This window comes from Dermacentor andersoni, chromosome 5, assembly GCF_023375885.2.
Source record: "Dermacentor andersoni chromosome 5, qqDerAnde1_hic_scaffold, whole genome shotgun sequence".
NCBI lineage: Eukaryota > Metazoa > Arthropoda > Arachnida > Ixodida > Ixodidae > Dermacentor > Dermacentor andersoni.
The window spans coordinates 30,482,470-30,494,728 of record NC_092818.1 but is presented as its reverse complement, the minus strand read 5'-3'; the positions used below and the strand labels follow the sequence as shown (position 1 = coordinate 30,494,728).

Here is a 12,259-nt window from a genome sequence, read left to right as displayed (position 1 = left end):
CGAGTAGCGAAAAGCGCCCTCAAGTGCCACGTATGTCACAGCTCAGGCCATTTCGCTAAGGATTGCCCGATGTCTAGTGACAAGGAAAATCAGCCAAAGAAGGCTATCGAGCCAAGGCAGAGGGCACAAAGGGTGTCGATAGCCCACGAGACGGGAAGTGAGATACCTGATGGAGTCCTCACTGCAAAGGTAGAGGCCTTGAAACACAAAGGCGAAGGCATGACTAACCTGCAGTTGATCCCTATCTCATGCGGAAACGTATCCACAGATGCGATTCTAGATACGGGAAGTGAAATAACTGTCATACGCGAGAGTCTGCTTCCGAAAAGTATCGTGGAGCCGTCAGGCACAATAAGACTGGTGTCTGCATTTGGTAAAACTATCGAGGCAAAGCTAGCAACGTTGCCGGAAAAGTTAAATAGCCCGCAAACGGCGGCGGAGCCTCAGAACATTGACCTACTCTGCGCGTTGACTAATGAGCTCGTCGAGGGCACAGATTGTTTGTTGACCAAGCAAGATTGGGAACACTTGTTCAGGGCCAGCAGCTGTCTGGAATCCATTGTAGCACCGGCCGAGCCTACTCAGAGGATAGAGCGATCAAATGAGAAAGCCGAGGTAGTGGCCTGTAACGTTACTTTGGAGGAGGAAGGTGTTTCTGGGGAAGTTGAGCTAATTGATGATGAGAGGGATGAGTCATTAAGCCAGAGGGGAGAGTTCCGCAGAGTGCAGCTAGCTGACGCTACCTTAAAGAAAGGTTGGGAAGATGCTCGGAGTGGGAAATCCGGCATGTTCGTCTCTGATGGACTCTTACACCACTGGGACTCAATAGTAGGCACCCGAGTGAGACAACTAGTTGTTCCCAAAGACAAGCGCAGTGAGGTGATGCGTTTAGCTCACGAGTCACAATGCGGAGGGCACCTAGGGCCAAGGAAAACTAAAGTGCGTATTAGGTATAATTTTTTTTGGCCTGGAATGGAGACGGAGGTATTAGAGCATTGTCGTTCGTGCCATGATTGTCAAATTCGCTTTCACAGGCGTCGCACGGACAGAGTGCCCAGGACTCCTCCCACTAGGCCAACTCACCCTTTTCAAATTGTCAATGCAGACATCATTGGACCCTTAAACATACCGTCAGCGAAAGGTCATAGGTACGCGCTATGCTTGGTGAACATTTGCACAGGGTGGCTAGAGGTTGTCCCACTGCGCTCTTTGACAGCTAAGGCGACTTGCGACGCGTTGATTGAAATTTTCAGTCGCACTGGCGTTCCGGAAATGATCTGTTCCGACCAGGGCACTAATTTCAGATCACCGCTCACACAGTCGATGCTCGAGAAATTAGGTTGCGCACCAAGATTCTCAACCCCAGAACACAAAGAGAAAATAGCTGCAATTAATAATGTGGCGCCACCACGCACTAAAAAGGAGCTACGCAGCCTGCTAGGACTGTGCGGCTACTATCGCGAGTGCGTCAGAGAACGTGCAGAGGTGGCGAGCCAGCTCACGCGGTTAACAAAGAAAGCGGTACCCAATAGCATACCCTGGCCGGAGGAAGCTCAGGCGGCATTTGAGACACTGAAGCAGTCCCTGTGCGAGGCCGTGGCGCTCAGCACTCCGGAGCCATCTGAGCCCTACTGGCTTTTCACAGACGCATCAGCTACGGCGGCGGGCGCTTGTTTGGCGCAAATGACAGCCGAGGGAAAGGAGAGGCCTATTGCCTTTGCCAGCCACCGCTTCACGCCGACTCAGACGCGATGGTCGACAATTGAGAGGGAAGCATTTGCTATTATATGGGCCTTAAAGAAGTTTGACTACTGGCTTTTTGGTGCCATGATAAGCGTTGTTTCCGACCACAATCCATTGTCGTACCTTACAACTTCGACTCCACACGGGGCAAAATTGACAAGATGGGCGCTGGCTTTACAGCGATATCACGTGTCAGTACGACATCGGAAGGGTGTCAGCAATGGTAACGCGGATGCTTTGTCCAGGCTTCACAACAGCTCATGGAAGCCAGCGTAATACTATAGTGCCATGCCAACTGGATGGGCGTGAATGTTCCTGCTCACCTGGCGCTGTATATCGCGGACTTTGTGAGTGCCGATTCAAGACACACAGACACTAGAGTGGTCTTACAGCTTGGAACTGCAATCGTGTGCTTAATTGTTTGGTGACATGTATTGTGTATTTCTTTTTACTATCTTCTTGCTTGTTATTTGAAGGTGTTTGTTGTTGTGATGTAATTAGGCCAGCGTGTGGTTAGAAAGTTCATTACGTAATCGCGGCAGTGATTTATCGTATCACTGAGCGAAGATCAGCCCAGTATACTCTTTAGGGGGAACGTGTTAGGCCGCTCATCTCTCGAGCATGCAGAATGGAGGGTGCAGGGCTGCATGATTGTTTTGTATATACTTTTGCAGTGCCGCGAGTTGCCCCTGTGTTTTGTGAATGGGGAGGCGCCCACCCCCCAGCGCGTCGGGCAGCAACCGTTTCTGTTCGTGAGGGGTCGGACGGCCCGCGTGGTGTCGGGTGACGAGCCGAGGCGCGCGCCGGGGGGGCGCGGTGCGAAGGCGGAAAACGGATTCGGAGAACATGCTCTTACGCGCGCTTTGTTTACATTCCGCCGATGGTCATAATAGGGCCACGCGGACAAACCTCGAGCGGGACGGTGGTATACGCGACATTGTGGCGCCGGCTCCTGAGTGCCCTGCTGGTTAGAGACGCAGCTGCTAGCAATGTTGACCACGCGCTGCGCGTACGGAGCGGGGGGGTTCACGCCCCTACGCATTCGGGCGGCAGCCACGTGCATCTTGTTTTGAGCGCTGAGGAGAGCCCGCTTGGTGTCGTGTTACAACTTGCAGTGCGCGCCGTAGAGAGGGGCGCGGTGCCCATGCGGAGGCCGCGTTCGGAGAACTTCGTTTAAGAACACCGAGTCCGGAAGCCGCCAGCGGTCATTATTTTTCTTCGAGGAAAGACCTTGAGGGGGGACTGCGGTACGCGGTGTTGGGACACCAGCGCCCGAGCCCCCTTGCTGGCTAGAAACGCCGCTGAGGTGCGAGATGGCCTCAATAAATCGTGCGTGCCTGACGTGTGTGCCGAGGCCGTCACTGACCACGTGGAGAGGGAAACGAAGCTGTGGGAAGAGGGAAAACAGGGTGGTTTTCCAATACATTTACTTTTGAGAGTAAGCCCATCCCTTTGGGTTGTAGCTTAAGGAACTGTCAACTCTCATTGGCAATTGCTTCCGTGGGATGGGCTAACGACCCTACCGCCCTTTTTCTTTGTCTCTTCCGACTATAACAATCGAGACGAGGTGCTTGTTCGTCAGTCTAGGCTGTAATCACTAAACCTGATAGAACAGTAAGACTCCGTACGATGCAACGCTAGTCTGGGCCGTAACCACTTAGTGGTAGAACAGTGAGACTCGGTTGGTCGTATGTAGTGACAGTTGTCCTAGGCTCTAACTTAAGAAAAAGTAGAAGAGTAAGGCGCTGTTTACTTGCGTGCTTTGTATCAGTGTTCTTTTGCTAACTCTGTATTTGACTGTGTACATATTTCCGTTGCAATATATCTTCAAGTTTTGTTACCTCCAACCTGCCTCCTGCTTCATCAACGCCGATAAACACCTTGAAGAGACTTTGGTCGATTTCAAGGGAGAAAAGAACAAACAAAAACTTAACTGGTAGTACATTAGGCAACCTAATAACAAGAGCTTCGAGGCGCAACCGACCACCCCGTTGCAAGCGTAACGCTCATAGCATCCATCTATACATCCGAAGGAGCAAAATTAGACCACAAGTAGCAAAGAAAAGACGCACAAAGTACAACTATATAGGCAATAAAGTTTGTCACATAAACATGCATTGCGGTCGTTAGCAAGAAAGATGGCTAGAAATTCGAATGCTGCTGTATGACCAAGTTATTAGCGTGTATGCCTTGACCGGAAAACATGTAGGAGATTTGGAGCAGCCGCCTATCATCGGCAGTTGAGCGTGGGAGGGGTGCAACAGAATGACCTGGCCTAGGGTAGGCGGAGTCGTAGGTAGGTTAATTAGGTGAGTTATGGAGTGGCAAAGGCTAAAAGAGACATGTACAGAGCATTATTAGTTAGCGGTACATGAGAACGAAAGAAGATGTGGCATGCAGTAGCTTGTCTACGGACAGTTACTGATAGCAGAGATAGAAATAAGGAACTGAAAAAAAAAAGATATTAGAGAGATGTGTACAAGAATGCTAGAATGAAAAAAAAAACATATGTAGGATAATTGATTAAGTCACGGTGGCTAGGTGACTGCTTGTAACTACCCAGTTTCAAAGGGCATACCAATAAATAGTCATGATCATCATCCTATAAGCACGAAAAAGAAATCTAGCTGCTGATCATGACTCATACATAACTCGTTCCGACACCGGTAATATGTTGTGTTGCTGCATTAATTGAATTCTAAGCGCAAAATCCTCTACAGTTTCGTGAGTTGGTTGGGACAATTTTTTGGTTAGCATTGAGTTGCGTTTGCGTACAGCGCTATGTGCACTATCGTGCCGTCACAACCCGCTACATTCAAGAGTTACGACTCCTTATTGGGACACCGTGAGCAAAAGGGCCGATGATGAGGACTCACAAGAAATTACACAAAGCATCATCCGAACACGTTTACTTTCTTTCAGTGAAGCAGGCATCGCCATGGAATAAATGTGCGTAGCGCTGACACATTTATATACATTTAGGAAGAATTAGTGATTGATCTGGTTGTGCTTGTCCTGTAATACTAGGAAAGCCGCCCGAACAATTAACAGTTCAGAGAAAACGCCTGAACTGCATCTGCGCTCGTTGATTGGTCAATGTACTCGGAAGCCTCAAACTGTGAACATCTGCGACTCATCACTGTCCTCACTACCTGCATTTAAAATATGACTTAACTCTACTAAAATTAGTATTCAGGATGCTCAGTGAAATAAGAGAACTAACTATTAAAAGCTAATAACTTAGAAGAGAAGCCCAAGCCCTAAACCTTTCATGGGAACTAAGAAGCAATCCGCAATTCATTGCACTACGCTGTAACCTTCTGTGGTCTTAAATATTGCTCGATAGCAGTGACTGCTCCATTTTAGATAGCTAACCCATTATTCACAAATAGCAAAACTATGATCAAGTTCAAAACATTGCCGGGTTCCGAACTATTGCAGAGTACTGAAAGGGCCCTTCACCAGGTCTGGCCATTTTGAGCTGGCAAGCGCAGAGCATACATTGCGCGATAACAATCGTGTCTGCAAAGTATTACATTGCTACGCGCCGCGGAAAGATCTGAAATTTCAAGCCGAACGCCGTTTTTCCTTCTCCTCGCGGCCGCCGTGCTACAAGCCGGACGGTGACGTAATCGTGCCCCTGCACCTACGTAATCGTGTCCGCAGTGTGACGTCGCTCGTGGTGACACGTGACTTCTAGAGTTATTAAAGACAACATCTGTTATCTGTGCGATCTGTTGCTTGTATTGACGAATTGAAGTTTAGAGAAATAATAAAACACACAAGCGCAATGCCTGCGTGTTTTTTGTTTTACTTCGCACCGAAGCAAGAGAGATGTCTTCGTCTGCTTGTTCCCACGGTCGTGCGGTCACATTCGCAGGTACCGCAACTATGCCATATTGTACCGCGTTCCAGCGCGTGATCATGCTCTGCGATACCCTTGTTTTAGCTCAGTATTCGTGTAGAATCGAATTATACCGCTAGTCATGTTTTCTTGTGTACAGAGCGCAAAACCTTGCGCTGCGCGAATGAGACAACAGCTCGCGCGCGACGCCGTCGGCGGAACTGCGTAGCGCAGGAAAAAAAAATTACTGACGATTACGTTACTTCCTAATGCGAAATTTGAGCGCAGCAAATAAGCTGTTTCACCTTTTCGATAGATTGAGGCAAAGAAATCGAGCAACACATGTATGCGCTATCACAGAATTTTTTTTTTTATTTTTCACACGTATTCCTTTAACAAAGACTCCACTAACAGTTCTTGACAGTCATAAAGGAAGCTTTGTGGTCGGAGAAATAGACTGATATATGTTCGACTTGGTACACCAATGCTTGATTCTCAAAGACGAGATCTATACAAGTGCCTCGCGAGGTTGTCACAGCCGTGGGACGCGTTACGAGCGAGAGCAACGGGATGTTCTCCCGCATAAGTGTTAGGAAATTGCTGTTTGTCTTTATGTCAACATTAAAGTCCCCCACTACTAACATCGGTGTGGATCGATGGACGGTTAATGCGAGTTGCAGGAAGTGCACGGCGTCTTTCGTGAGTGCGGTAGGGGCGAAGTAGGCAGCTACTACCAGCAAGATAATTTCGCAGTGGCGAACGGCAGCGGCAATTTCGGCAGCGGCATTTTCGCCGCCACCGATCTGTCACTCTGATTGCCACCGCACAGGGCGAACGGCAGCGGCAATTTCGGCTCGGGCGGTGCACATATACACATCCGCCGCCACCGATCTGGCTCTCTGATTGCCACCGCACAGGGGTTGCATTGGAGGAGGAGCGAAGAAAGGAATTAAGTTCGAGCCGGCGCTTTGACAACCGGAGACACGCAGGAAGAGGGGGGAGGGGGGCGGCGTGTACACCCAGCGGCAAACGATGGGGGCAGAAGCGCGCGCAGCAAGCGGACAACACAATAAAGGGAGGAGGGAAGAGATAGCAGCGACTGACTGATGCCGCTGACGCCGATAGTGAGTCAACCCCAGCTGCGGAGTTGGTTTCAGGGACAACGCCACCGATGCCGACACAAACAATATGATACCCTCGCTTCCGCAGCGCTAAGAACCAGGTCTAGCCGTGGGAAGGTGGGCACGTATTCGTCGACGTGCCGGGGCCTATGTGAAATAACCGGCGCGTCGGCAACTGAAGAGCACCCTATCCGCCACACAAGAACAGGGGGGGGGGGTACCCTTTCCTCCTCTTTCTGCATGGCGGCGACGGTGTTCTATGCAGTCACGTTATCTTGACTCTCTAGCGGCGTCAGCGGCATCCAGCGGTATCAGTCGGTCGCTGCTAGCGCTGGGGGGATGAAAGGGGGGCGGAGCTGGTTACGAGGCCGACGACAACGCCGACGACGACGCGAAACCCAGGAACGGACGCCAAAGAGCTGCGCTCTAAAAAAGCGAGGAGCAAAAAAAAAAAATGAAGGCGTGCCTGTGACGTATGGGTCACGCGATCCTCGAGGTCCGGTATGGGGACCGCAGGGAAGAAATTTCGGGTGCGTAGGCTAGACGGGGCGACTGGAGAGAAAGTCTTGCTAGGAAGTGCAGCCCGCCTGCTGAAATCATTGGTTCGCGGCACTGCAATATTTCTATCTCGGCTATTAATGAGTCGACTTGAAAAATTGTTGTGGCAGAGCACTCCCTAGAAGACACGTAACAACTTCCAGCTCATAACAAAAATTTCCTATGGGGCCTGGTGAGGGGCTCTTTAAAGTGCAAGTGGTTAAACGGGTCAAAGTTAACAAGTACGTCCTGCTCCTTGCTCTTTATTTACATAGGAGCGATCTCCAGATCTACTATACATCTGTAGCTACAATATGCTGATAAATCTTGTTTATATTACTTTTCCAAAAGCACAGGTTACCTGAAATCCGGGGGCAGTTCCACGCGGTTTAGCTTGAATACCGTAAGACCAATGTATGCCATGACCACAGGGAGGATCCAGCCAATCACGAACAGGAAAGGTGTGCGCCACAAATACAGCACCCGTTTTTGTATCAAGGCGCGGAAGCGCTGCAGCATATGTGGCATCAGTTGGACTTTGCCAATGTCTACCTCTGTGCGGCCTGCAAAGCAATAATAGTGTTTCACTCAGTGGTTATCCCGTTCCCATTCGAGATTTTCTAGCAAAAGAATAACAGTGCACGAATCCCGAAAACTGTGCTAGCTAATGCGCAGACTGAAACTTTATCCACCCATTACTGTGTGGAGGTGAGCTCGTCCACCCTTCCGACCACTGCTCCGTCTTAGTAGCCTGAAAATCTCTTCACCGATGGGACACACCCTATTCGACCGTGTGTCAGGTCGCGTCCTAATAATTTTACTCGGTTGGTGAAAGTGTATCCGGAGACTTCGGGTTAATGAGTTTCTTATCCTTTCTGGATCCTTGAATTGGGGCTCTGCCCTCAGCTCTGGATTAAGGGGGAGGGCTAAAGGGAGCTGCAGCACAGGGGCTCACCTCGGACTGTAGGAGAAGGATGCCCATTTATTCTAACCTGCTTAGTATATGGAACCATGGGCAACACAACTTCGAGCGACATGTATGAAGCGAGAAGACCAGAACGAGCCTTATGTAACATGATCATTTGGGGAGAGCTTGTCGAGCTGCAAGAACAGGAATCCCCTGCCACCCCAGCGGGGCCCTCTTTCTTACGAAGCGAGGTGCGTTTACTTGGAAGAGTTTTCGTGGTTTGCTGGCAGTCCGTCTATCCAGTGCTGTCTGGAGAGGAGGGGCAAGGGGGAAACACCTAAAACATGTAATGTGGGATGAGGGCCTAATTCTCCCTTGCGTCTCGTCACCAACGTGCCACCTCCACCTCTCAAATAGTTCCGCCGCTGTCCTCCTCATAGAAAGGATGTGCTGCAGTACCCAACAGTGCCTCCCATTCCACTTTTCTTTACCGTGATAGTAATTTGGGCGGGGGAGGATGAGTCCGATAGGAGACGATGATGTGTCTGGTGGCAGAGTCTAGGTAGGAAAGGAAAGACGTCACACGGTGCTTTTGTCCGGGTGCCGTGAAGCATGGAATGTTCACTGTTCGGGCTAGGGTTGTGGAAGAGTGAAGGTGGAAATTGGAGAGCTGGACACAAAGGCCTGTCTCCAGGGCCCATTCCTGCCTAGTGGCTGCGCACCCTCGCGCGCGATCGACGGAAAAAGTAGGTCAGACTGGCCGCCGAACTTCCCAGAAAGAAGTAGAAAAAGATGACTCAGGGGCGACGGAGGGCGCGTAACTTCGCCCGCGCTAGGAGTCGCCCTCTCCACTTCGTTCTCGCGCTCGGCGTCGACGGGGCGAAAGAAAAATCGAGAACCTCCTAGAACAGACGATTGTTCCTAGCCAATAGGAAGACGAGACTGGAACGGGAGAAGGAGTGAGTTTGTACGGAGAAGGAGGGAATTTGTACAAGGAACTTTATGCGCATGAACGCCTGATTTAGCGCTAGTAACAAACAGACGCGGCGCGCGTCTATAAGAGGAAGTTGATCGCGAGCTGCGATTCAGCCCCGAGTCGCCGTTTAAGCTTACATAAGCCTGCCCACTGAGGATCTCCCGGGGGGCGCAGCACTCTCGGCCAGCCACGGACCATCCAGGCAGCGTGCACCAGTCATTGGGACGGCCACCGTTGGACACCTGCGGTCGCGTCGGACTGACGAAGTGCCCGGTGAACAATTAGCATGCATTCATGCGAAAATGTTCGGTCGGAAGCATCAAAGTGGTGCATCTAAACGAAAGGCGAAGTTAGAAAGAGAAGAGCGTGAAAAGAAGCTACTAAATATGACGAAGTGCCTACTGAATGCAGCTTCCGCAGAGCAGTATGATCGCTCTACCCAGAGTCCGTGTCAAACTCCCAATCGTACCAACTGTGCTTCTGTGGAAGAGTTGCCAACTCCATGGATCACCACGGTTTCTTGGCAAGAAGCAAGGTTTGACTCATCTTGGTTGTTTGGATCCTGTGAAAACGGTGCCAACCACGGTCATCCATATTTCTGAGCAACCGACGCTAATCGAGCCCTGTCCTGTTCCTGAGTCAGCAACGTCTATCTTCTCGGCCGGGCCCCGGCCACAGAGCTCCAAGTGTCCGGTCTGCCACGCCCGATTTCTACTACTGCTGATCAACAGGTGCCAAACCTCCCCGAAGAGCCTCCTTCTACTGACGAGCGCCAGGAAACAACACTCAAAGAACCGACTCATTGTTTCCTGGTAGTTTGGCTTCAAAAAATTGTGTTCCCACCCACAAAGTGTGCCTCGAGAGGACGAATGAGACGGCTTCTCATTACGGCAACAGAGAAGTACAGACACCCCCGCAGCAAGAGGTACGTTGCGAGATTTTCCGAAGAGACCCTATTAAGTCATCATCATCATCATCAGCCTGGTTACGCCCACTGCAGGGCAAAAGCCTCTCTTATACTTCTCCAAAAACCCCGGTCATGTACTAATTGTGGCCATGCCGTCCCTGCAAACTTCTTAATCTCATCCGCCCACCTAACTTTCTGCCGGCCCCTGCTACGCTTCCCTTCCCTTGGGATCCAGTCCGTAACCCTTAATGACCACTGGTTATTTTCCCTCCTCATTACATGTCCTGCCCATGCCCATTTATTTTTCTTGATTTCAACTAAGATGTCATTAACTCGCGTTTGTTCCCTCACCCAATCTGCTCTTTTCTTATCCCTTAACGTTACACCTATCATTCCTCTTTCCATAGCTCGTTGCGTCGTCCTCAATTTGAGTAGAACCCTTTTTGTAAGCCTCCACGTTTCTGCCCCGTAGGTGAGTACTGGTAATACACAGCTATTATACAATTTCTCTTGAGGGATAATGGCAACCTGCTGTTCATGATCTGAGAATGCCTGCCAAACGCACCCCAGCCCATTCTTATTCTTCTGATTATTTCCGTCTAATGATCCGGATCCGCCGTCACTTCCTGCCCTAAGTAGATGTATTCCCTTACGACTTGAAGTGCCTCCCTGCCTATTGTAAATTGCTGTTCTCTTCCGAGACTGTTAAACATTACTTTAGTTTTCTGCAGATTAATTTTTAAACCCCCTCTTCTGCTTTGCCTCTCCAGGTCAGTGAGCATGTATTGCAATTCGTCCCCTGAGTTACTAAGCAAGGCAATATCATCAGCGAATCGCAAATTACTAGGGTATTCTCCATTAACTTTTATCCCCAATCCTTCCCAATCCAGGTCTCTGAATACCTCCTGTAAACACGCTGTGAATAGCATTGGAGAGATCGTATCTCCCTGCCTGACGCCTTTCTTTATTGGGATTTTGTTGCTTGCTTTACGGATGACTACGGTGGCTGTGGAGCGGCTATAGATATGTCTCAGTATTTTTACATACGGCTCGTCTACACCCTGATTCCGTAATGCCTCCATGACTGCTGAGGTTTCGACAGAATCAAACGCTTTCTCGTAATCAATGAAAGCTATATATAAGGGTTGGTTATATTCCGCACATTTCTCTATCACCTGATTGATAGTGTGAATATGATCTATTGTTGAGTAGCCTTTACGGAATCCAGAATAACGTGCGGCCACTTATTACTATTAAGTGGCCGGAGGTTATTACTGACAGCTTTCGGAGGGTATGCCTTGAGAAAGAGAAACTGTATTTTCAAAATCGTGAAGAAAATTTTCTGTCTTCCGAAAGGCAATACAAAACTCAGAAACGCTTTATGTCACCTCATCGTTTCGTGCGAGAGGCGAGGCGTACGAGCGACACTGGTTAATGTACTCGGAGTCCAAAGGCTTCGTTTACTGTTTCATGTGCAAACCATTTTTGATTTCAAGCAACCCCAGTGCTTTCACCACGCACGGCTTTTCTGATTGGAAAAGAGCAGAAGAAAAGGTTTGCCCACATGAAAATGGCGTCGAGCACCGGAACTACTTGGCAGCATGGATCGTCCGCTCTAACTCGAGCAGCACAATTCACAAGGAGCTGGTTAAGCATCTTGTCACTGAGACCGCTTACTCGACAGAGGTGTTGAAGCGCATAGTCGTTGTAGTTAGGCTTCTAAGTGAGCGCAACCTAGCGTTTAGGGGCAGTGAGGAGATTTTTGGTTCACCGAGAAATGGTAATTATATGGGAGTGTTTGAGGCCATTGCCAAGTTTAATCCCTTTCTAGAGGAGCACATCAAACGCTACGGGAACAAAGGAAAAGGTCACCCATCGTATCTGTCAGAAACCATTTGTGATGAATTTATCGAGCATATGGCAAAGGCTGTCAGCAAACGTCTCGTTGACGAAGTGAAACGCGCAAAATACTTCGCTTTAATGGTTGATTCGACTCCAGACCTTACTCACGTTGAGCAGCTGTCAGTTGTTTTACGATACTATTTAAATGGGAAAGTGTACGAACGCTTTTTTGCATTTGTTCCAATTGAATGGCATACTGGCTTGTACCTTTTCGATACCGTGATGTCCCTCTTGGCGACCAATGGCATATCAATTGATGATTGTAGGGGCCAAGTTCATGATAATGCGAGTAATATGTCACGAAAATACAAAGGACTGCAAG

At 49.4% G+C, this 12,259-nt stretch overlaps 2 protein-coding genes across 2 annotated transcripts in view; both read right to left on the bottom strand.

The window, feature by feature from the left end:
- LOC126530061 (ubiquitin carboxyl-terminal hydrolase 8-like) overlaps positions 1-12,259 on the bottom strand; it is a 652,141-nt gene that overhangs the window by 331,939 nt on the left and 307,943 nt on the right. The window lies entirely within an intron of this gene.
- Positions 1-12,259, bottom strand: part of LOC129384536 (uncharacterized) — a 95,068-nt gene that overhangs the window by 6,406 nt on the left and 76,403 nt on the right. The window contains exon 2 of the mRNA XM_072288162.1: positions 7,607-7,808. Coding sequence (XP_072144263.1) covers positions 7,607-7,808 — 202 coding nt within the window. The remainder of the gene's footprint in view (positions 1-7,606; positions 7,809-12,259) is intronic.